Raw genomic sequence first — 20,629 nt, forward strand, 5'->3', positions numbered from 1 at the left:
TATGATTAGGAAGCTATTATATATACCCCCCCCAAATCCTACTTGTACCCTTGCTTTATCCTTGAATCTATGATATGTAGTCAAGATTCCGAGAGTCTTTTTAGCACCTGATCAATATATGTTGTACAGTATTCAATATTTCTAAATAAAAGTGAGAGTATCAATAAAAGATATTATATAAAGGTTATTGAAAAGCCGGTGGAGTGCTGTATATATGTAATCCTAGAATCTTGATAAACATATTAATCAGTTTATAAAATTGTAACTACTTATTCTAATCGAAATATTCATAATTTGCGAACTCAGAACATTGTCTTTTAGTACTCAATCTAGTAGTAATTAATAATAAGCCTGATACTACACAGTATTGTCCTACAACTCTAAAGAATCCAAAGATATGACTCAATAACATTTATGAAGATTATAAAGTATATATTGACTACTAGTAAGTCTAATTTGACATCTAGATATTCATTCAACATTCACACCTGCATATCTCAAAGGGATGAGTCTATTGTAATCATCATTAATGCTTTAACATATCCTTGCTTGTCCAACAAATCTAGGACTCTAATATCGCCAATCGTCTTCCAGGGTCCTCCACTGGCACAGGTCCAGGTGGGTACATGATAAGGGACCTTATCCCCTCCCGGTTGAAGCTCATACCGCTGGTGCCTGGGAGTCGGCAAGGTGCACGGCTCAAAGGATTGCACATCTCCATTTGAAGCTGCATGATCCATTGCTTGAGCGGTATACTCGCCTTCTCGGCATCAAAATAGAAAGCTATCAGTTGGCCACCCGTTGGATCAGAATAAATATCGTGCGGATCGATAGAAGGCTGTGCACATGAATCCGGTTGTGCATCCGGCTGCCCACGTTCCATATATAAGTCATCCTGCAACTTTATCTGTCTCCCACGGTAACCGAGTTTAGACAACTGGACAAATTGCAACTCTAGGTCATCTGCCAAAAACTGAAAGCTCTGCATCCAGAGAGTCTTTATCTCATTTACCACTTCAATGGAAAATGAAGAGCCCCAACTACTTCTCTCTTCAGTGATTGGGCCTGGATCTCGTGCTGCGATTATCGCATCCGTCAAGCTGATCATATCCATACTCAGCCGCTTCAACGTCGGTGCTGCTGTCTGAAGAAATTGCCTGAGCGTATCCACGGTCACCTCAATCGAGTGGAGATGGATTTCCTCCAGCTGCGAAAAGCGGATCTTCCCGGAGAGATCCTCAAAGTACAATGGGGATAATTCTTCCCAGGGGTTCCATTGGGCAAATGCCAGTATCTTCAATTTAGGTGCAACTGTGACCAGAATATTGAGGAGACGTTTGAAGGTCTCTTCTTCGAATTTATCTTGTTCGTGGTCCTTAATGCGGATACACATATGCAGAGCCGTCAGATCGCTCAATAGTGGCAATAGTAATCTATACCTTGACTCTGGCAATTCCAAGGACCCCAAATTCACCCCGCAAGCGTAATTGCCGCACGTATGGAGGGATCGGATCTTTCGATTGGATTTGATTATGGCTTGAAACAACTGTGAGATTGCCAAACCCAAAGGCGTGGACAACATATCCTTGCGAAAACTTGCGAATGTTAAATGACCAAGTACATCACCGCTGTTGAACTTCTTCAATTCCCGTAAGCCAAGGCAGCGAAATGAACGATAATTTGCTTTCAACAGGAGGTATTCAATGGGGTAAGAGCGTAATGCGATCATGGTGACGTTTTTGAGACGTGGGAGGCATTTCTCCAGTACCTCATGAAGTTCCGAGTCAAGGATAGCACGGTGCTCTGCTAATGTACCTTCGTAAGCAGCAAACAGAGCGTCAAGCTCGGCCTCAGCATTGGTGGATGTTGGATCCTCCTTTTCACCACGCATCATTCTAAGAACTTTTCTCTGTCTCCTCATTGACAAACCCAAACTTTTGAAATTCTCCTTATCCCTTCGTGGCCAACCCTCAAACAAATTGGGAATGATCCAAATTTCTTCAACCCAATCCCGAAGAGCTTCACTGGCTGCAACCTCCTCCAGATGGTCAAGGCTATCACGAGTGAGAAGAAGTGAGAGACTTTTGAAGTAGCGCGTCGCATAGGCTTCCAGTGTATTGGCATATATTTGGTGGCATGTAATCCTGAGCGCACCCCACTCTTGAGGTTCTAGATGCTCACAAATGCAAGTCAAGATTTCCAGAGGCAGGCTTAAGATAGACATCTTGCATAAGCTTATTGCCGACGCACGAAGAAGCGCGGTTATTGTAACCTGGGATGAATAATTTCGTGAACTGCGAGGTTTGGTGTGGAAAGGGGCTTGTAGAAAGGTCATCCGGCTGAGATTGTATATTCAGGGAGATCCTTAAGTACCCGAAATCACTCCAGTCCGTAAGGAATCCTGGCAACTTCAGCAACCCTTAGGTTCGATCGGGACTTCGGGCTCGTCGGAAGCAGACGGGCGCGCTACATACACTAAAGGTTTAGCCCAGGCTAGCCCCCCACTAAGAAGGGTCCAACTACACTGAACCAGCGAGAGAAATAAGATTGCTCTTGCAAGCGATGTCAATAAAAAGTGCTAGTTCGTTTTCATACCCAACAGTGTCGCTGATAACTATAGAATTATTTGCAATTGTGATTTAATTATACGCCGGCACCACAGCAAGAATGAAACATAGTAGGTACCACACTTCCTCAACTATTTGACAGTTGATTGGAAAGTCTGTTCTTGTTCGCAGTTGAAGTTATATCTGAATCATTTCCAGAACGTTGTACAGCGCCCCGTTTAGGTATGGTCCCACTTTTGAAGAAATCCAGCATAAAAGGTGGCCGGAATCGCGGTTCCCACAGTCTTCGAGTTATAGTACCACCAAGCCAAAGCAAAATGGACGTAATTTTCAGTATTCTGATAAGCAAACTTTGCCAAGGATGTAACGAGCGCATAGGGATCGAGTGCCAAGGCGAGACAGTCCATCATAAGATCTGCGTATGAGTGGATAATTAGCACCATCTATTATGTACAAGGCCGAAGGCAGAAGAAAAAGGGAATCAGGGAATCATGGAATGGTACTCACAGCTATGATCCACAATCATGTTTTGTCCGCTTACCACAGTGTTTCCGCTCTGATCCCATCTGGTCACCATATGCAAGATTTCATGAAGCATCACGGTGGACCTGGGCTTGATGAAACTTAGTTGTGCCCTGTCGATCAAGTCCGCCGTCACAGTAAGAACGCCAATATCACTTAGCAGGGTGTTACCAGCCGGTGTATCACTGGGTGTGTTGTCCTTCAGCATGTTTGGGCAAATCAAAACAAAGTCCGAAAGTAGTTTTCGAAAAACGGGATAATTCAACCCATTACGGTTCAAACTTTTTAAGGAGGCAGACTTGCCGAAGGAGTTGATCCCTTCCAACCCACTGGTATCGAAACACATCGCACCCGCCGTAAAAGTTGTGGGGGATATGAGATAGTACTCGTTCAGCGATGGAACCCAGTATGGTACTTGTTCGCCTCCAATGTAGCTCGCCCAGTCTCCATACACTTGTGCAACTGTGGTGGGGGGTGTTACATACTCGCCTGCGCTATCAAGCATATAAGTGTTCCATGAAAAGGGTTCTCCAAAATCACCACAAAATAGATTCGCTGGAGATGTCCAAGCCTGGTACACGCCATCATTGGTGATATTGACACGTCGGTATTGACTCATATCTATTATGCCTTTGGAAACATTTCTTCCGACTTTTCCATCAATGTGAATGGATATGAACAAGAGTTTTCAGAATTCATGGAGCTGAAAAATGTCAAGCGTGTTATGTCCTTTGGCGATTGGGATGTCTCGACGAGCCCAGATACCTATATAATCTTCCGCCAGGGAACTGCTGCAGCCGACCGATCTACATTGGTGGAAAATCTGGTCAACTATGTTTCTGAAACGGGCCTGGATGGTATCGACATTGATTGGGAGTATCCAGGCGAGCCAGATATCGCAGGTATTCCTGCCGGAAGCGACGACGAAGGAGAAAACTATCTTGCTTTTCTTAAAGCGCTCAGAGAAGCTCTTCCTGATGGCAAGATCTTATCAATTACAGCACCATCTTCTTACTGGTATCTCCAGGCCTTCCCCATTGATGTGATGGCAGATGTCGTGGACTTTATCAATTATATGACATATGATTTGCACGGAACTTGGGATGAGAAGTGTACTTGGGCCGATAACGAATGTACGGCCGGTGATTGCCTTTTCTCACATGTCAGCATGACCGAAACTGAATGGGCCCTGGCCATGTTGACCAAGGCTGGAATTGGCACTAGTCAGATTATGGTGGGGGTGGCTAGCTATGGTCGTTCTTTCGAGATGTCTGAGGAAGGCTGCTATAACTCTAGCTGTACCTGGACTGGTGCGGGAGAGGCTGGAGAGTGCACCAATACTGCTGGATACATTTCCAATGCAGAGATCAACCTGATCCTGCAAACAAACGACAATTCTCAGGCTTACTCGGGTGGAAATGTGACGGATTTCATCATTTACAATGACACCCAATGGGTTGGCTACATGATCAATGAGACCAAGACCAAGCGCGCATCCTGGTACGAGGGTTACAATTTCGGTGGTACCGCCGAGTGGGCCACTGACCTCGAAGCCATCGTGGATAATATTGAAAGCTCCTCGTCTGATGGCTCGGGCAGCACCGGAAACTCAACAGACACAGCAACAATCACGATTGATCCGGAAGTCTGGCAACTGCCAACTCCGGCTGTGACCTGCGCACCGCCCTGTTTGATGATCATGCCCCCTCTTCCTTTGAACACGACCATTACTTTCCCCCCATCGAGCGGACATCTTACTTGGAGCACCACTGGAACATCAACAATCACACTCAGGGATGGAAACATCACTATGATCCCGTATTTCGACAATTGTCTTGTCCCATGGGTGTTCAACATTGATCCTGGTGCGTTATCATACTCCCCTAAAAATCAGACCAATTTCACATACTCAACCAATGATACCCATAGTGACAACGGATTATATCAATGTGTGGAGCCAACATATTTCTGCGGGTCAAACGGCCGTTCAACAGACCAGCTCGGTGGCCCCAACGCCTTTTCCCATCGTTTATACCCCGTGCGTCCAAGATCTCACTTTCCGTGAACCTTTCTTAGAAGACGAAGTCAAGCTAACGGGAACAGAACGGTCGGTGGTTCTACTTCTGTCATTGGTGGCACCACAAGCGTCATTCCCGGATTTACCTATACCTCTGGAACCGTGACTTACAGCACGAGTAATTATACAGGTGTATGGGGAGGCACCACATCCGTTAGCGGCGGAACCACTCAGTCTCCGCAAACTTCAACTGTGACACCTTTGGCCTATCCGACAACCACCAACAGCACGCCAGATCCAACTTTGAACACCAAAACAACCACAGTTAAATCACGTTCCGACTCTTCAAGCTGGGGTTCTAAGGCAACTTCCGGCTCTGAGCATGTCGGTTTTCCCTGTAAGTCTCAGACTGCATACCGAACTACCCAACGAGACAATGTTGAATCTGGATTCCTTTAGCTAAAAAACTACTTAGGTGTGATCAATTGCAATGGGGGATGCTTGATCTGTCCTCCAAGTCTCGGTAGTGAAAGTGGTGGTGGCGGCGGCGGAGGTGGTGGTGACGATGACAATGACAACAACAACAACAATGATAAAACCACCGGGACAGAAAGTGCAACGACAAAGACCGAGACGAAGAGCGAAACTGTCACTAGCACTGAGACTACAAGTACGATCACCGTCGGAATTGCAGTCGGTACATACACCGCTTTTGCCGAGACAATTGGTGCATTGGGTGCTACAACGAATCCCATGGCAAGCCTCGAGTCAATCGCCACCATTCTGTCTAAGGAATTTTCATCCCTCTATTCCGCTGAGCAATACTCGTTAACGGCCGGCCTGTACACGACAACCACATCAAAGACCCCGACATCAACAACCCGCACATCGGACGCTGAAACGGCCACGCCATCGGAAAGATTTATCATCGCTCTTGCCGAGGATGACAATGAGCTTGGCTACCCTTACAGCTGGGAATACTTCGATCCAACATATAGTGGGTCGTGGACTGCCTGTGATGGTGTGTGTAGTGGCGGAGAGGCACCCTCATCTGGCTCTGGCCTTCCAGATGGCACCTTCGATATTGCTGTGGACATTCACGGCATGAGTGACTGTGTTTACAAGGGTACCACTGATGCCGCGGGTACAATTACTTGCCCTGACCTGTCATCCACCGTGCAGTGCATCGAGATTACAAACACGACGATATATACATGCTATACATTTTCGGCCCCAATTGAGTACACTATGAAGATCCAGTGCTCTTGGTAGTTTGAGTTGGACCTCAGCTGGGGCTACCAAGTTGAACGAATGCCAGTTGCATCGTGTGAAATAAACAGTACATGTACTAGTATTATTCATTTTGTTTTATTATTTAAAGCAGAGCTACCTAATCTGCTTTTATTGAGAAAATATCAAATGTTGGAAAGGTCATGTATTATGTAAGATATCAAATTACCAGAAGCAATATAAATTTAGAATATCCTGAACAGAAAATTCTATTAGGGGTAATCATGTTAATAATAACTATAATAGCCATACTGAGTCCATGTGTTCTCAATATATGAAAAGAAAGCCACTTGCCCAGATTATAGATCCGTTTTCCTTATAATTCTATGTTATTTTTGATTTCATCTTTTCATTTGTATTTCTATATATATATATATATTGGAAATTGGATGAACTCTTGTCGAGAAACAGATATAGAATCCAACATAAGAAAATATAACAAATAATTTAATCCTTTATTGTCTTTTATAGGAACAAAGTTTATTTATCAGGTTTATTTATTATTCTACGTCTTGAATGTTTTGATTAATAATATAAAGATTTTATAAATATTATATTGGCGAGGGTAAATATATCATATAGGGAATTGGATCATTTCAAAGAGCGCAGAAAGCGAACCAGGACAAGCAGAGAGAAAAGTTGAACGGATGCAGAGCCTGTAGCAGCAGCGTCAAGTCTCCACTTCCGCATGGGAGCAGAGATGGAAACTGGAGACGGGCAACGGGATAGCCAAGTCCGATGAAGGAGGGATACGCGTACTGCCATTCAGCGCAACTGATCGTTCTCCCACGGTAGACGAGCATTTTGCGTTGGAGATGACGGACTGGACAGCTGAGAGTCAGAGTCGGAGTCTGAAACGGACTCCGCTGCTGCACATATCAGTTGCGGGAAATCATCTGGATACGGTCAAGGTGTTGCTGCAGGATGAACGGGTCCGGATTGATTAGGAGTACAGCGAGGGTTTCATGCCTTTGCAGCGGGCTGTTATGCACGGCCGGTCGGATATTGTTAAGCTGCTGCTTAAGAATTGGGCTAAGACAGATCCGGGCCCCGGGTCTGATAGGGGAGTCGATTTACCTCTGTAGACTGGTAGACCACAAGTTGAAGTTTCCAAGAGAAGCAGCATAGGTAAAAGAATTAGGCAAGTACAAGCACAACTACAGGTATAAATACGTCCGCATAATGCAACTCTTCCACTGGCACTTACACCCATCACCTTCGCTGTTTACGAGACGACAGTGAGCCCTACGTCAAAGAGAAAAGTAAGCAATTCCAAATGGAATGATTCCACCCCCATGAGTATCACAACGTCAACACCCATCAGCCTAAACCAAACCATGTCTCATACCCTCATCCTCCTAACCAGCGCAACAGGCCTAATCGGCTTCCGCATACTAGTCCTCTGCCTGCATCATGCCCACCGAGTCCGCGTCGCCTTGCGCACCCTCACGTCCTCCATAAAATCCCTCTCCACAACCAATTCCACCCTCACAACAACCCACCTCACTTTCACCGATATCGCCAATCTAACCCCCCCCCCCCTCCGCCTCAAATACCGCCCTACACGACGTAACACACATCATCAACGCCGCCGCCCCAATCGCCTCTGCAGACCCCGCATCCATCGGCCAGAACCTGGAAGCGCACTACATCCACCCCACAATCAAAACCTGTCTGGACCTTCTCTCCTCCGCACGCGCCCAATGCAGCGTCAAACGCATCATCCTGACATCCTCGCTCGCCGCCCTAATCGACCGCGCAGAAGACACAGAGGACACGGTTCACGCGGCCACCACGCGCGCAGTCAATGTCCAGGCCCCGGCGTACTCTTCCTAATCAGAGGCTAAAGACGGTCGAGGACTGGGCGAGACGGGAGAAACCGGTGTTTGATGTCGTGCATCTTGCGCTCGGGCATGTGTTCGGGGTGAAGGAGCTTGTTGATGACCCGCGGGAGTTGCTGGTTGCTGGGTCGAATCGGATTATACTTAGTACTAGTGGATCTAGATTTGAATCCTCCCTTCAGACTCAGACGCAGACAGCGCCAGCGCCAGCGCCAGAACCAGGGGTTACAGTGCACCTAGACGACGTGGCGGAGGCGCACGTGCGCGCGCTGAACCCATTCATCCCGGGGAACAGACTGTACATTCTGAGCTCAGGGGGGGAGTGGGAACGCAGTTGGACGAGTGTTTTGGGGTTGTGGCGCGGTGGTACCCCGAGGATGTTGAGAGGCGAGTCTTGCGGGGGAAGGGCAGTCTGCCGTCGTCGGTATTTAGGGTTGATGCGCAGGAGTCGGCGAAGACTCTGGGAATGGAGTTTAGGGGGATTGAGGAGCAGGTGAGGGATGTGGTTGCTTATTACCTTTCGTGTTTGGAGCGGAGGGGTGGGGATTGCACTGTGGGGATAGGTGGGTAGGTAGGTAGGGTACCAGGGGGTTGCTGAGATTATGGATACTTTGTGCGTTATGTTGGTGTGTTATAGTATACTAGTATACGGCTGCAGATATATAGAAGTAGGCTTTTTGATTTATTGGAGATTATGTACAGGGCTACCCTAGTTAAGATACATCTCAATTCAGAGAAGAGCCCTACCCACTCAGTTAAAACCAAAACCGAAACCAGATCAGTACAAGACCACTTCCAAGTCCTACGAACCCTCCGGCACCTCCCACCCCTGCCTCCCAACTTCTTCCTTCTCCAACGAATTCTGCCTCGTTATCAACGAAAGTAGCGCTGCCAATCCCGCAATCGCCGCCAAAACCACCCAGATAGTATGGAACGCATCCTCATAAGCATCTGTCACAACCCGCATCACCACTGCATCCACATCGTGAATTTCCCTCATCCGCGGAATGAACCTCACCGCCTGACTTGCATCGCGCAGCACGGAAATGGACTCGGGTAAATCGGTTCCGGTCCTGGTCAGTGGCGACATTCCGCGCTCGAACATGGAATTGAACACCGTCGAGCAGATCGCCAGGCCGAGAAGGGATCCCACGAACCGCGCTGTTACCAGCATTCCCGCTGCGAGGCCCTCGTCGTTGACGTTACGCACGCTCGCGAGGACAGTGATCATTGTCGCCACGAGAGTCGTGCCAAGTCCGGCGCCCAGGATTGCCTGGAAAGCATAGGCTTGTGCGCGGGTGGAATCTGCGTCAACCATGTAGTTTAGGCCTAGAAAGATAGCGGTGATGAACCAGCCTGTCCAGAGGGTGATGCGGTACTTGCGTCTCCAGTCGATGAGGAGGGAGACGATGATGCTCATTGCCACGACGAGGCAGCATAGCGGGAGTATGGATTTGGCCGCTTGGATCGGTGTTTCCAGGTAGGCAGCTTCGAAGAAGAGCGGGAGGTAGAGGAGGACCGGGTTTAGGAGGGCGCCGTAGAACGCACCGGATATGGTCCCCGTGATAATGGAGATGTTATCGAAGATCTGGTATGGAATCATGGGCGCTACGGCTCGGTTCTCGACGAACCCGAAGGGAACGATCAGCAGAAGGCCGATGAGCAGCGGGAGGAGCGTCTTCCATGAGCCCCAGGGGTAGAGGGTATCCGCCCAGCTGAGCGGTAGGGCAATGATTGTTCCAATGACGATGAACAGCGCGAAGCCGAGCCAGTCGAGTCTGCGGATCTTCTCATTGATGCTCCCTTCTAACGGAGTGAGATGGAGGAAGAAGAAGGCTAGAACGCCCGTAGCGCCCGCGGTGATGAGGTTAATCCAGCCCAGCCAGGGCCATCCAACCTGCGCGAACTGGCCGCCGATGAAGGGGCCCGTCACGGCGCCCACGGCATTTGCCATGGACATGACACCCAGCCACCACGGGCGCTCCTTCATGGTCGTGATGTCACAGAGAATGATACTTTGCAAGACATCTAGCCCGCCTGACCCCAGACCCTCGATCAGCCGGCCGACGACGATAATATCCATGTTTGTTGCGGTGGCGAAGACGATCGACCCGATCCCGAAGAGGATGATGGAAGTGTAGAGGACGTATTTGCGGCCCACTACATCCGAGATGCTGGAGTAGACGGGCTGGGAGACGGCTATGCCGAGAATGAAGGCGATGTTGGCCCAGAAGGCCTGGAGGTTGGTCCCATGCAGCTGGTCGGCTATGACCTGCGAGATGAATTGGTTAGCTTGACAGAAGCGCCGTGGCCATGTGAGGCAAAAGGGATACCGGCAAAGCCAACGAAAGGGCCGTGACATCCCAGGACACGATCAGTGCAATCACCGCCAGCATTAGGATCGACAGGTAGAAGGAGTAGTGCTTTTTTTGCGGCGCCGGCGCCGGCGACTGCGACCCGGACGCGGCCTCGTCTTGCCGGGTCACTCTGGCCTCCGGATCCTGGTCGTGGCCACGGCTCTGGCTCGTAGTTTTCTCCATGCTCCCTTCGTCTTTGTCCACTTGATACCTGTAGATGTCAGTCGAGGCTGAGAAGGAATCAGAGCTGACAGGGGAAGGTGGATACAGCAGTTAAAGACACACCGGGCCACATCCTCACTTACTTCGAGTAGACGCCTGAGCCAGGCAGACGTCGGACTTCCTATTGTCCTCCTTTGTTATGTTATTGGTCCTCGAGCCCCGACGGGCAGCTGAAAGGATGTGTGTGTGTGTGCTTAGCGTTGCATTGACGGATGACAGACAGACATACTACGCGAATACTCCGATATGAGACGATACCTAGTACTGTGTAATAAAATATCAGGGGAAAGCGGTAATGATGGGTGTATCATTGGAACCGTCGGTCTTACACTAGGCCGTCTTACTCTTGCTCTGGACAAAATATCATACTAAGGGACCAAGCTAATGGTGCCCAGAATCAGTTTGATAGCAGCTTGAGCATAATTATATGAATGCCGTCAGAAAATTGTAATTTCCCATTCGATGGGCGACCTTGAAGTACAGAGTAAATGAACATAGAGCACAACAGAGTAAGCACGCATAGTAACCTGGTGGATTGTAGAATATCCTCCTATTCGTACAGAAAGCCCATGCCTCGAAAGCTGGGTGGAGTATGATCTTGTAACTATAATCATTGCTCCAAGATAGCTGGAGCCATCCTTGCTTGCTCCATAGACACCACATGACATTGTCTGCATTATTACGATATCCAAAACGGACGACTTATGATCAAGGGAGATCAATAGAGCAGACGGCATCCTCCACTCTCATTCCGACACCCATTTCAATTTCGTTGGAAACAACGAGATCATCATGAGGGGCACTCCAACGGGACCAATGGGTCGACAAATCACCTCGTCCGAACAAATGGAAACACTTCCACGAACAGGGACAACGGCCTCCCAGTGCCATGGCACGTGGGCAAGAACTGGGGGATCTACTGAAGTGGCGGCCGTGTCTCCATGCCTCAGCAAATTAGGCGTGCACATTGGCTCGGTCAAGGTGAATCTCGGCCACGCAGAGGGTGCCGTGCGCCTTGTCAGCGTTATAAAGGCTGTTCCTTCCTTGGAAAACTGCATTATCTCCCTAACACCTCACATTCCTCTCGTGCAGCGCTGGGACAACCGACAGACACAAGCTCTTCGTGAATGAGATCCAAAGCATGGGCTGTGAGGTGCAACTCGTACCGTAAATGTCACTAATGCGGCAGACGTGGCGCGGGCAGTTGCAAAATACCCCTCGCCCCGAATAAGGAGTACTCCAAAGGGCCATGGTGCTTCATGACCAAGGCTGGCAGAAGGTATCCATTGACGTGTGGAACGAAACAACGGCGCCCAAGATTAAAGGAACATGGAACCTTAGTAACATGACGCAGTTTTAAAAACGCTAAAACCCCAATAAATCTAAATTCTCAGAGAACGGTGCGGCTCCCAACTGTCCCGTTCTGTTGTGGGATACTAGCCATTGCACTGCGGTATCCAGAAGGTCGGAGACTGCGGACACGCCATCCAATGTTCCCGGATGATGGTGATGTTTTCAACTTAACTGTTTATCTTAGTATCTGTGAATGGTAATGTGTTTTGTTTCTTCAGCATAGCACTACTTACTTTGGTTCCATTTTCTGAGCGATGAAATAGCCTCTATAAGCTCATCTACCTAAGTCGTCTTGCTGAAATCTTTGAAGGGATGCCGAAGTTGCAGGGGTGTTGGTACTTGACATTGTAAATAACACCTTGACAATGCCGGTACAAGTCCGATACGCCTGTCTCTATAGGTCCGAGATGTTAGTCCGATACATAGCTTGGTACCGGTCTTGTATCGGAATAAGAGTCAGCTGATAAACCTCTGATAGCGAGACCGCACTCTCACCTGCAGCTGGCAAGTGTTCCTCTTGACACAATCTTTCTAAGAAACCAGACGAAATGACTTGAACCGGGATACTGAGGCCGCATAATACCGATTCCTATACAGCGGAACTGCAAAGCGGACGAAGGAGCATTGAGTTCGATTCCAGACAGGTCATTGAGTATGTCAGCACCCACAACCAGGCGCAATCGAGCCCTCGCCTCATGTGAACCTTGCCGAGAGAGGAAAACTCGATGCGATCACGACAAACCAGTCTGTGCCTCCTGCCGGCGTCGTGGCATCGACTCTCGGTGCTACTACCATCCTGCCCCTCTGACTAAACATCGAAATGCAAGTGCACAAAGACTGGCCGTGCCTACGCCAACCCAACCAACCATTGCTGCACCATTACGGAGCAGGTCCAGTGCAAAATATCCCAGACGCTCTGCTGCTGGACCGGAAAAGTTCCACACATGGCCTTTTATGTCGACCGTCTCTGACAGTGAGACCCTACCAGACATTCCCTTGTCGGGCTTGCATGACAGCAAGGCCTATGAGGCCCATCTAGCCACCATGAAGGAGATTGTGTCTCAGTTGAGATACCTTCCTGTTATTGAAAATTGCCTCCATCAGTACTACTCTGCTAAACATAACTCACTTGTACCGAAACCAGTCGTTCTGCAGCTTCTCAAAGCGCTCCGTACATATCTAGTATCGTCGGGCTATATCTTTGGAGAAACGGGAGATCGAGTTGAGTTGGGCGATATTTCGCGGTTATCAGAATCTGTACTGCTCTCTTCCTCTACAGAGATTATCATCACCGCATCCTTGGACCTACATGGTTTCTTAGCCTTGTTCTGTGGCCCGAATCTTCGAGTCGAGACTCTCGGTCTTTTGTATACTATGGCTGCCCGTGCGTCGGCTTTTTTCGCTGACCGCGATGAGGGTAAGGATGCCGCATTTGTTCCAGACATGGTTTGGTATAGCACGGTGATCTTACGACTAGCTCGGGACCTTGCACCCCAGTCAAACGACGTCATTATATGGTTGGCGAACGAAAATGGACATCTCAGGTCATTCCTCGAAGGAGATACGAGTGAGGCACTTTATACATACGTAATGGGTGGATACTGATTGATTCCAGGCCTCGGTGTGTGGCGTCTGGTGGGCGACCTCTCGACCGATTTATTGGCTCTGAGTTTGAACAGGGAGGCGACATATTCCCCTGAGAGAACCCCATTTTTTCTTGCAGAGTGCCGGAGGAGGTGCTTTGTAACTATATATTACTTGGAGAAGATGTTTGGCTTGATATTCAATCTACCTCCTCGTATTACCTCTCGATATGTGGACGTCAAGCTCCCCCTTGATTTGTCAGATGACGAACTTTTTGCCCAAACTCCTAACGAACTAGAGGATGCAAAAAGTCGACTCACAGAAGATGGCTGGAACACAGATGGGAACCTTAGAGGAGCAACATGGGCTCGATTACGCTACATCCTGAGTCAGTTTCGGGAACGAATTGTGGAATATCGATTTCAAGCATCACAGACAGCTGACCCTGCCCAGCTCAGGTGTGTACAATCGTTGGGACAGAGGTTGAACAGCACTAATGTTCTTTTAGAGAATTGTCTTCTCGATGTCGTCAGACGTGGGATAACCTGCTTCCCCACTTAAGGTATACTAAGGACTGTTGGGAATCCGACATGCCCCTGAGCACTTGTTATATGCACGCGAAGGTTCATCTAGCCTATCTCCAAATCCATTTCCAGATATACCACCTTCTTGGGGAGAATAGCTCAACTCCGCTTCCCGAGCTGCTGGACGTGTCTGCAAACATTCTGGAGACAGTGGTTCTGGTGGGAAATACCCGCAGAAAGGGCGCCTTTACCTCGCATGATCTACCTGAAATCGTACGTGCTGCTCCACCCCTTTACCGATCATCTTCTTTGTCATAGCTGACAGGGTGAAGCTTCTGTCCTGCGGCTTGCCGTCTGCAGCAGTCCTCCTAACTACACTAGAGAACAATATGCAAGATCCTTCAAGCAATCTTCCGCCTGGCATGAGGACATCAGCCGTGATTCGCAATGTTTCCGTCCTTACGTCGCAACTCGAAAGGGTGACTAGTGCGCGGGAAAGAAATCAAGCCTTCTGCTTGCAGGCGGCAAAGGCCATCACGGAGAAATTGGACAAGATTTTGGAAAAGCTTGCGACGTCAAAGTCTCAAGCTCGGACAATGTCAGATGTTGCGACAAGAGTTGATGTAATGGACTCAATGCCGACTCCGACGACCGAACTTGACGCTTCTCTCACTGGTGGAGAGAGTTCCGGAGATGGGGATAGAGAGATTGGTGCTGTGAATCTGGATGACTACGAGAACCTCGATCTAATGTCTTGGGTAATCGATTTTGACCTTGGAAACACGGCCAGCGACTGGACAATGTGAAACTCGATATCATTGCCGAGTTCTACAACGCCCAGGTATTCAAACCCGTCGTTCGAAATATTCTATAGTATCATTATTCGTCTGATAGTCGGGATTTGACAGCCCGAGTACATCACTGGACATAAATGAATGAAGTATGTATTCTGCCGGATATATCAGTTTATTACGTATGGAGAGATCTCGCATCAGGGGGAGTCTTTAGCCCCCCATTTCAGCGTTCATAAAAAGCATTGTGGCGAATGTAATTCCTCCTGTTGAGACCTAGGCTTAAACATGCAACATTTGGGCTCTTAAGTGCAGAATTTTGCAATCTTAAACTTGTTCAGCGGACGTAAAGAATTGATTGAAACACTTGGTTATACTGAGAAGCCGAAAGACAAAACCCACCCACATCCCCCCACTTTCTATCTAGGCTGTTACATGAGATAAAACCCTTTAACTTCTTACTTTTATTATCGCAACTTGGTCCAAATTCTGGAGGTTCATCGTGTTATAAATGTAGCGGACGAACCTTACAACAACTTCATAGTTTATTCTTTGGGTGTGAACAGCGCTACTTTGACAGGCAGCCTGACGACAATTTCCCAGCTCTCCTGACGGTCTTGCGTGCTTTTCAGGGTTGAATAATATAACCATGATCAGAAACGATCACTTGTACGAGGATCTACAGTTTTGCGCAAGCACAATACCCGAGCCGTAGATAGGGCTATCCGAGGTATGATGGTTGTTGCGGTGGAGATCCGCCGACGTACCCACGTTTTCATCTTGCACCTCGGGGGAAATAGCCGTACCCAGAGCAGCAAGTTGCTTCTGTATACCCTTCATATTCCTGACATGTGCCCCATCAGTCGGATCATAAATAACACCAAAGGAAATCTCGTCGCCCTTCATCCGCATTCTTGTCGTTAAGGCAATCGTTGTGACAATATTCGCAACCTCTTTAACTTGAATGCCAAGACTGTCTTCTTGGGGCATATATGTATCCCAGTGGATCCATTGTTTGGATGTTTCAGTGGTGTTGTCATTGGGAGAATGTGGCGGTAACGTGAGATCGAATATGAGACGGGAAAAAGCTGGGATCCTTATGAGCTCTTTCCTCCAGGCTTTACCCAGTGGATGCAGATTGAGGAACGCGCTCCGGGATCTGTCACACGTGTAACGACACGGTTGATGTGTGGGGGCGTTGGTTGGGCAGCGGCATAATTCAAGTATATTTGCTTTTTTGAGAGGGTGTAATAAAGCTAGCTTTGCCTGACGGATATGAGGCTCGAACTCCTGATCAATGCTAAGCCGAGACAGATCCTCAGTAAGACAGAATTCCTGCAGCAAGCTGGGATCAGAAACAGGGTGAGGTATAGACATCTTGGATTTGAATGTCAAAAAATTTAGCCAGAAAATGATGTCGGATGTTGTAGATAGAGAAGCCCCAAGAAAAATTCGTACGACAGATGTCTTTGGAGCAGCTGATATATGCAGCAAGCCGGGAAAGGCTGACGTCACATCTTATATAAAGTGGGTAAGTAGGACGAGTAGAATGAGCTGCAGTCTTGTAGCAGGTTATTATATATATATATTCATTCTATGGTTTTTTTCTTTCTTTTTTTCATATTGTCTTACTTATTTTCTATTACCTTTTTCCTTCCGTCTTTTGCTTGCCATCTTCAAGATTGGGTGACGGCCAAGGCTGACTAGTTGCTGCCCGCGGGAACGCACGCTACTTCCTATACAATTTTTAGTAATCAAAATATCGAGTATGGCCAGACGGCTGTGAGTTACAGAAATTGAAAATACCTGTGTATGATCTGTCGGTCTTACGCGCTGATACCTGTGCGGCTATCACAAGCACGTTAAAGTTGCCGGGGTCATAGTTTGCTGCCCACTGATTAATCCCCACTGTAGCATCTCCCGGAACCCATCCGCCGTCGATCTCGGCACCCCCGCGGGGAACAATCCTGGGGAATGCGTTGGGGGGTGGGTACATGCGGAACGCCTCGTCCTCAACCGCCGCCAGGTATTGCATATCCTGCGTCGCGATGATAGTGATTTCATCCATTGTGCTAAAATTAGATCCAATCTCGGCCACTACGCGCTTGTAAGCGCGTGGGTGCTTCAGCAGGTAGTAGGTAAACCCACTCAGGAAGGTTGCAGCCGTCTCGCTGCCGGCAATGATGAGTATAATGGCCGTCTCCAGGATCTCCGGCAGCGACAGGCCACGCTCGTCATTGTGCCGGAGAATGTAGCTCTTGAAGTCCTTCCGATCCAGGTCTTTCCGCGACAGGCGGTGCGCAACCTTTTCATACGCGTTGGCGACATAAGATTTCAGACACGCAAATAGACCCTACGCATATGTTTATCTAGGATAGTAGATGGTAGTGAATGCCTGTATTGAAACACACACCTTACTAGATATGGTAGGCGGTAGGGCGTGGCATGGGCGAAGACTTCCCCTACATATAGGCATTGTTGATCAGCCACCACTTTCCCATTCCAATTGATACATAACATACCTGGCCGCTGAGACCCGCCGCGGTATACTAGAATAGGGATATGGCCACCTCAAGGAGATGCAGCTACAGATAAATTAATGTGCTCTCTTACTGTTGAGTTGCTAAGTAAATCACCACTGCAATTTCCAAAGAAGCCAGGTTGAATGACTTCAGGCCATGCCACGCCAAGAAATAAATCAGGCGAGAACAATCCCTGGCAATCCTGGTATGTGGATCGAAAGATCTAGGTTTTTGGCATTTGGTGGATCCCGATCTATTTTACCTAAGAATAGCCCCTACTAAACGGCTTTAGGAAGGAGTCATCGTTGATAGCTACTGCCTTGATTCCGGAGATATTAGGAACTCGTGTCCTGATTCGTGGGTCGATGTTCCTATTTACGGGTTTGTATGCTAATATTATTATATATCGCACTGATCGGCATCATATTCACGGCTTCGACAGAGTTTCTGAAAGCCACTCGTGTGAGCAATGTACTCATGATTGTCTTCTACTTTGACTCTAATAGGACAATTCTGGTGACTCTAAACTCATGTCCCTCGCAGTAATACAGATATTGTAGAAGCAAAAGGCATTTCGTGGCTTCACGGACTGACTGGAACGACTCAAAAGGAATTCGTTCCAAACAAGGTGTCCTGGATGTTGCCAATACAAACAGGATAGTAGTTGATCTGACTTCAGTTTGCAGCTTATCATTCATTCCACAGACTGGCCCAAGCAGAGACTACTAATGTGTATCCAAGCGTTGCATTCTTCACACTCTACGGGAGAAAGCTAAACTAAAATTCACAAGAGAGGCAGTAAATGAACCAGACTATAAATGGCTGGTCGGATAGTCGCAATTTTGTCGATTGACAGGACAATCGTGGCGCATCACAACATGAGGGTATCTTACGGGAAGCTGATTTTAGCAAGTTTATTCCTTTCTTTCCGGTGGGCACAATGCCGGGTAGTCGAATATAATCTTACTCTCACGTGGGAGGACCTCGAAGTTGCTGGGGTCACCCGAAAGACCATTCTCATTAACGAACAGTTCCCCGGCCCTCTACTGCGGATGAAGCAGGGAGATAATGTAGAGATCATGGTGACTAACAATATGCCTTTCTCAACGACCGTCCATTTTCATGGTCTGCTGCTCTTTGCCACCCTCCTCCGGTGTTCTGTTCTAACAGACTGGCTCATCTTCTAGGTATCCGACAGCAAGGTACTCCTTGGTCTGACGGAGTTCCCGGCCTTACCCAACTCCCTATCGAGCCAGGAGACCAATTTCTATATGCCTGGAACGCCGACGACTACGGTACCTATATCTACCACTCTCACGAAGCAGCACTTATAGATGATGGTTTCTATGGCGCCATCTACATCGAGCCCGCAGACAATATTGAGAAGCCATTCTCATTTATCACCACAGATGAGGCGGAGTTGGAGCTTCTGAGAAAGGCGGAACAGAATACCCAGCCAGTCATTCTTTCCGATTGGCGGCGTTTCACCTCTGACGAAATTTTGAGTATCGAGGAAATATCTGGGGTTGAAAGCTACTGTGCCAGTTCCATACTCGTGAACGGCAAGGGGTCTATGTACTGCCCACCTCAGCAGCAAATCAATGAGCTCACTCGACCGGAACTGAAGGTATTACTGAAAGGGAGAAATATGTCCGATATGGGGTAAGTCCATGGTGTGCCTGTGGTTTTCTCCGCTTCCTCAACCTGACCATATGTATTGACTCAATGATTCTTAGCTGTTTGCCGCCGATTCCTGCACGCCTTGGTTTCTTTCCCTTCGACACCAGTAACATTCCCCAAGGGTATTACCAAGGCTGTACACCAGCTGCTGGGGAGACTGAAGTGTTCTGGATTAATCCTGCCTGGCGATACGTTAGCTACGACCTGATAAACATTGCGGGAAGTTCATCGCTAGTATTTTCTGTTGATGAACACCCGCTGCATATTTACGCGGTTGATGGTCGATATGTCGAGCCGGTACTTGTCGATGCACTAACCGTCCATATTGGAACCCGGTATTCCGTCATGGCCAAACTCGACCAGCCTGCAGGCAACTACACCGTTCGTGTTGCAAATAGCTACGCGAATCAGATCATTAACGGGACCGCAATATTGTCATACCAAGCCCCAATCGAAAAGAACTCTGTTTCAAAGCCTTACATCACGGAAATAGGGACGGCTGTTTCGCAGGAAACATCGATTCTGAATGAAAATAATTTGGTCCCGTTTCCGCCAGTGCCACCGGCGTTGGATGTGGACCGCACATATATTCTGAACATTCATATGTATAACGCATCATATCGCTGGGTACTGGGAAATGACAGCTATCCCCTGTCAATCGAGGAGCTATCGACCCCTGTGCTGTATAATATCAGTTCAATACCTGTCCAATATACCCTCTCAACCTTGAACGATACATGGATTGATCTGATTTTCAACATCGAAACTGGCGAACCTCAACATCCGTTGCATAAGCATTCAAACAGGTTCTTCGTGATTGGAGAGGGCTCGGGCCCATGGACATACTCTTCAGTGGCTGAGGCAATGGAACAAATTCCGGAAAGTTTTAACTTCGTGAATCCCCAGATCAGAGACACATATGCCACGCCCAACTCCCGAGCTGGTGGGTCTTGGCTTGCTATTCGATATCATGTGGAAAACCCGGGACCTTTTCTATTACATTGCCACGTTATTATGCACCAGGCTGGTGGGCTTGATCTGGCTTTGTTGGACGGCATCGACGCATGGCCAACAGTGCCGGAGGATGTCAACCTACCATACCTCAGACCACCTGCAGTGCTCCCAAGCTGATGTACCTCAACGTGCGGTTCGGAGGATGGCAGAATGGGGTATAGAGTGGCCTTGGTCCATGTGGATATTCGATGACCTTCCAAGCTAGGACCGGATTAATATTGATTTGGGGACTGAAAAAGGACTGTCTGATCTTGCCAAATACCTGTTAGACATAGAGACTTAATACATGCTATACCTAACTACCTTATTTCATAGGTATTAATACACATATGATCAATAGGTTAG

General features: G+C 48.1%; 10 protein-coding genes across 10 annotated transcripts; 5 read left to right on the forward strand and 5 right to left on the reverse strand.

Moving 5' to 3' along the window:
• Positions 1 to 562: 562 nt before the first annotated feature.
• On the reverse strand, positions 563 to 2,309 carry BO83DRAFT_360517 (uncharacterized protein; the record flags this gene model as incomplete). Its single annotated transcript, XM_025529409.1, has 1 exon — positions 563 to 2,309. The coding sequence occupies exon 1, from the start codon at positions 2,222 to 2,224 to the stop codon at positions 563 to 565; it is 1,662 nt and encodes a 553-aa protein (XP_025388709.1). The 5' UTR covers positions 2,225 to 2,309.
• A 476-nt stretch (positions 2,310 to 2,785) lies between these two features.
• Positions 2,786 to 3,435, reverse strand: BO83DRAFT_388610 (uncharacterized protein; the record flags this gene model as incomplete). The annotated part of the gene is made up of 2 exons (XM_025532762.1): positions 2,786 to 2,982; positions 3,075 to 3,435. 2 exons carry the CDS (start codon positions 3,433 to 3,435, stop codon positions 2,786 to 2,788), a joined length of 558 nt encoding a protein of 185 aa, XP_025388710.1.
• A 249-nt stretch (positions 3,436 to 3,684) lies between these two features.
• Positions 3,685 to 4,635, forward strand: BO83DRAFT_273020 (glycoside hydrolase; the record flags this gene model as incomplete). The annotated part of the gene is made up of 1 exon (XM_025527063.1): positions 3,685 to 4,635. A coding segment is annotated over one exon (951 nt), but the record flags the coding sequence as incomplete, so codon positions are not given.
• A 3,098-nt stretch (positions 4,636 to 7,733) lies between these two features.
• Positions 7,734 to 8,808, forward strand: BO83DRAFT_398674 (uncharacterized protein; the record flags this gene model as incomplete). The annotated part of the gene is given in 4 exon segments (XM_025533273.1): positions 7,734 to 7,965; positions 8,009 to 8,219; positions 8,239 to 8,559; positions 8,670 to 8,808. The coding sequence occupies 4 exon segments, from the start codon at positions 7,734 to 7,736 to the stop codon at positions 8,806 to 8,808; spliced, it is 903 nt and encodes a 300-aa protein (XP_025388712.1).
• A 231-nt stretch (positions 8,809 to 9,039) lies between these two features.
• On the reverse strand, positions 9,040 to 10,777 carry BO83DRAFT_312351 (MFS general substrate transporter; the record flags this gene model as incomplete). Its single annotated transcript, XM_025527513.1, has 2 exons — positions 9,040 to 10,509; positions 10,571 to 10,777. The coding sequence occupies 2 exons, from the start codon at positions 10,775 to 10,777 to the stop codon at positions 9,040 to 9,042; spliced, it is 1,677 nt and encodes a 558-aa protein (XP_025388713.1).
• An 831-nt stretch (positions 10,778 to 11,608) lies between these two features.
• BO83DRAFT_426907 (uncharacterized protein) lies at positions 11,609 to 11,947 on the forward strand (the record flags this gene model as incomplete). Its single annotated transcript, XM_025535313.1, has 1 exon — positions 11,609 to 11,947. One exon carries the CDS (start codon positions 11,609 to 11,611, stop codon positions 11,945 to 11,947), a length of 339 nt encoding a protein of 112 aa, XP_025388714.1.
• A 770-nt stretch (positions 11,948 to 12,717) lies between these two features.
• On the forward strand, positions 12,718 to 15,188 carry BO83DRAFT_417068 (uncharacterized protein). The gene is made up of 4 exons (XM_025534732.1): positions 12,718 to 13,736; positions 13,785 to 14,211; positions 14,262 to 14,550; positions 14,610 to 15,188. Exons 1-4 carry the CDS (start codon positions 12,824 to 12,826, stop codon positions 15,081 to 15,083), a joined length of 2,103 nt encoding a protein of 700 aa, XP_025388715.1. The 5' UTR covers positions 12,718 to 12,823; the 3' UTR covers positions 15,084 to 15,188.
• Positions 15,189 to 15,731: 543 nt separating this feature from the next.
• Positions 15,732 to 16,445, reverse strand: BO83DRAFT_408101 (uncharacterized protein; the record flags this gene model as incomplete). The annotated part of the gene is made up of 1 exon (XM_025534018.1): positions 15,732 to 16,445. One exon carries the CDS (start codon positions 16,443 to 16,445, stop codon positions 15,732 to 15,734), a length of 714 nt encoding a protein of 237 aa, XP_025388716.1.
• A 255-nt stretch (positions 16,446 to 16,700) lies between these two features.
• On the reverse strand, positions 16,701 to 17,544 carry BO83DRAFT_444893 (cytochrome P450; the record flags this gene model as incomplete). Its single annotated transcript, XM_025536525.1, has 3 exons — positions 16,701 to 16,804; positions 16,875 to 17,421; positions 17,482 to 17,544. 3 exons carry the CDS (start codon positions 17,542 to 17,544, stop codon positions 16,701 to 16,703), a joined length of 714 nt encoding a protein of 237 aa, XP_025388717.1.
• Positions 17,545 to 18,468: 924 nt separating this feature from the next.
• BO83DRAFT_444894 (multicopper oxidase) lies at positions 18,469 to 20,401 on the forward strand (the record flags this gene model as incomplete). The annotated part of the gene is made up of 3 exons (XM_025536526.1): positions 18,469 to 18,715; positions 18,778 to 19,252; positions 19,327 to 20,401. 3 exons carry the CDS (start codon positions 18,469 to 18,471, stop codon positions 20,399 to 20,401), a joined length of 1,797 nt encoding a protein of 598 aa, XP_025388718.1.
• Positions 20,402 to 20,629: the final 228 nt, after the last annotated feature.

The sequence above is a fragment of the Aspergillus eucalypticola genome (assembly GCF_003184535.1).
Source record: "Aspergillus eucalypticola CBS 122712 chromosome Unknown BO83scaffold_11, whole genome shotgun sequence".
Lineage (NCBI taxonomy): Eukaryota > Fungi > Ascomycota > Eurotiomycetes > Eurotiales > Aspergillaceae > Aspergillus > Aspergillus eucalypticola.

What these genes read in the sequence shown, in the direction of transcription:
- BO83DRAFT_417068 (XM_025534732.1), top strand. Translation starts at nt 12,824, where the DNA reads ATGTCAGCACCCACAACCAGGCGCAATCGAGCCCTCGCCTCATGTGAA. An exon ending in ATTCCTCGAAGGAGATACGA is followed by an intron (nt 13,737 to 13,784) that starts GTGAGGCACTTT and finishes GATTGATTCCAG; the next exon opens with GCCTCGGTGTGTGGCGTCTG. An exon ending in GCTGACCCTGCCCAGCTCAG is followed by an intron (nt 14,212 to 14,261) that starts GTGTGTACAATC and finishes ATGTTCTTTTAG; the next exon opens with AGAATTGTCTTCTCGATGTC.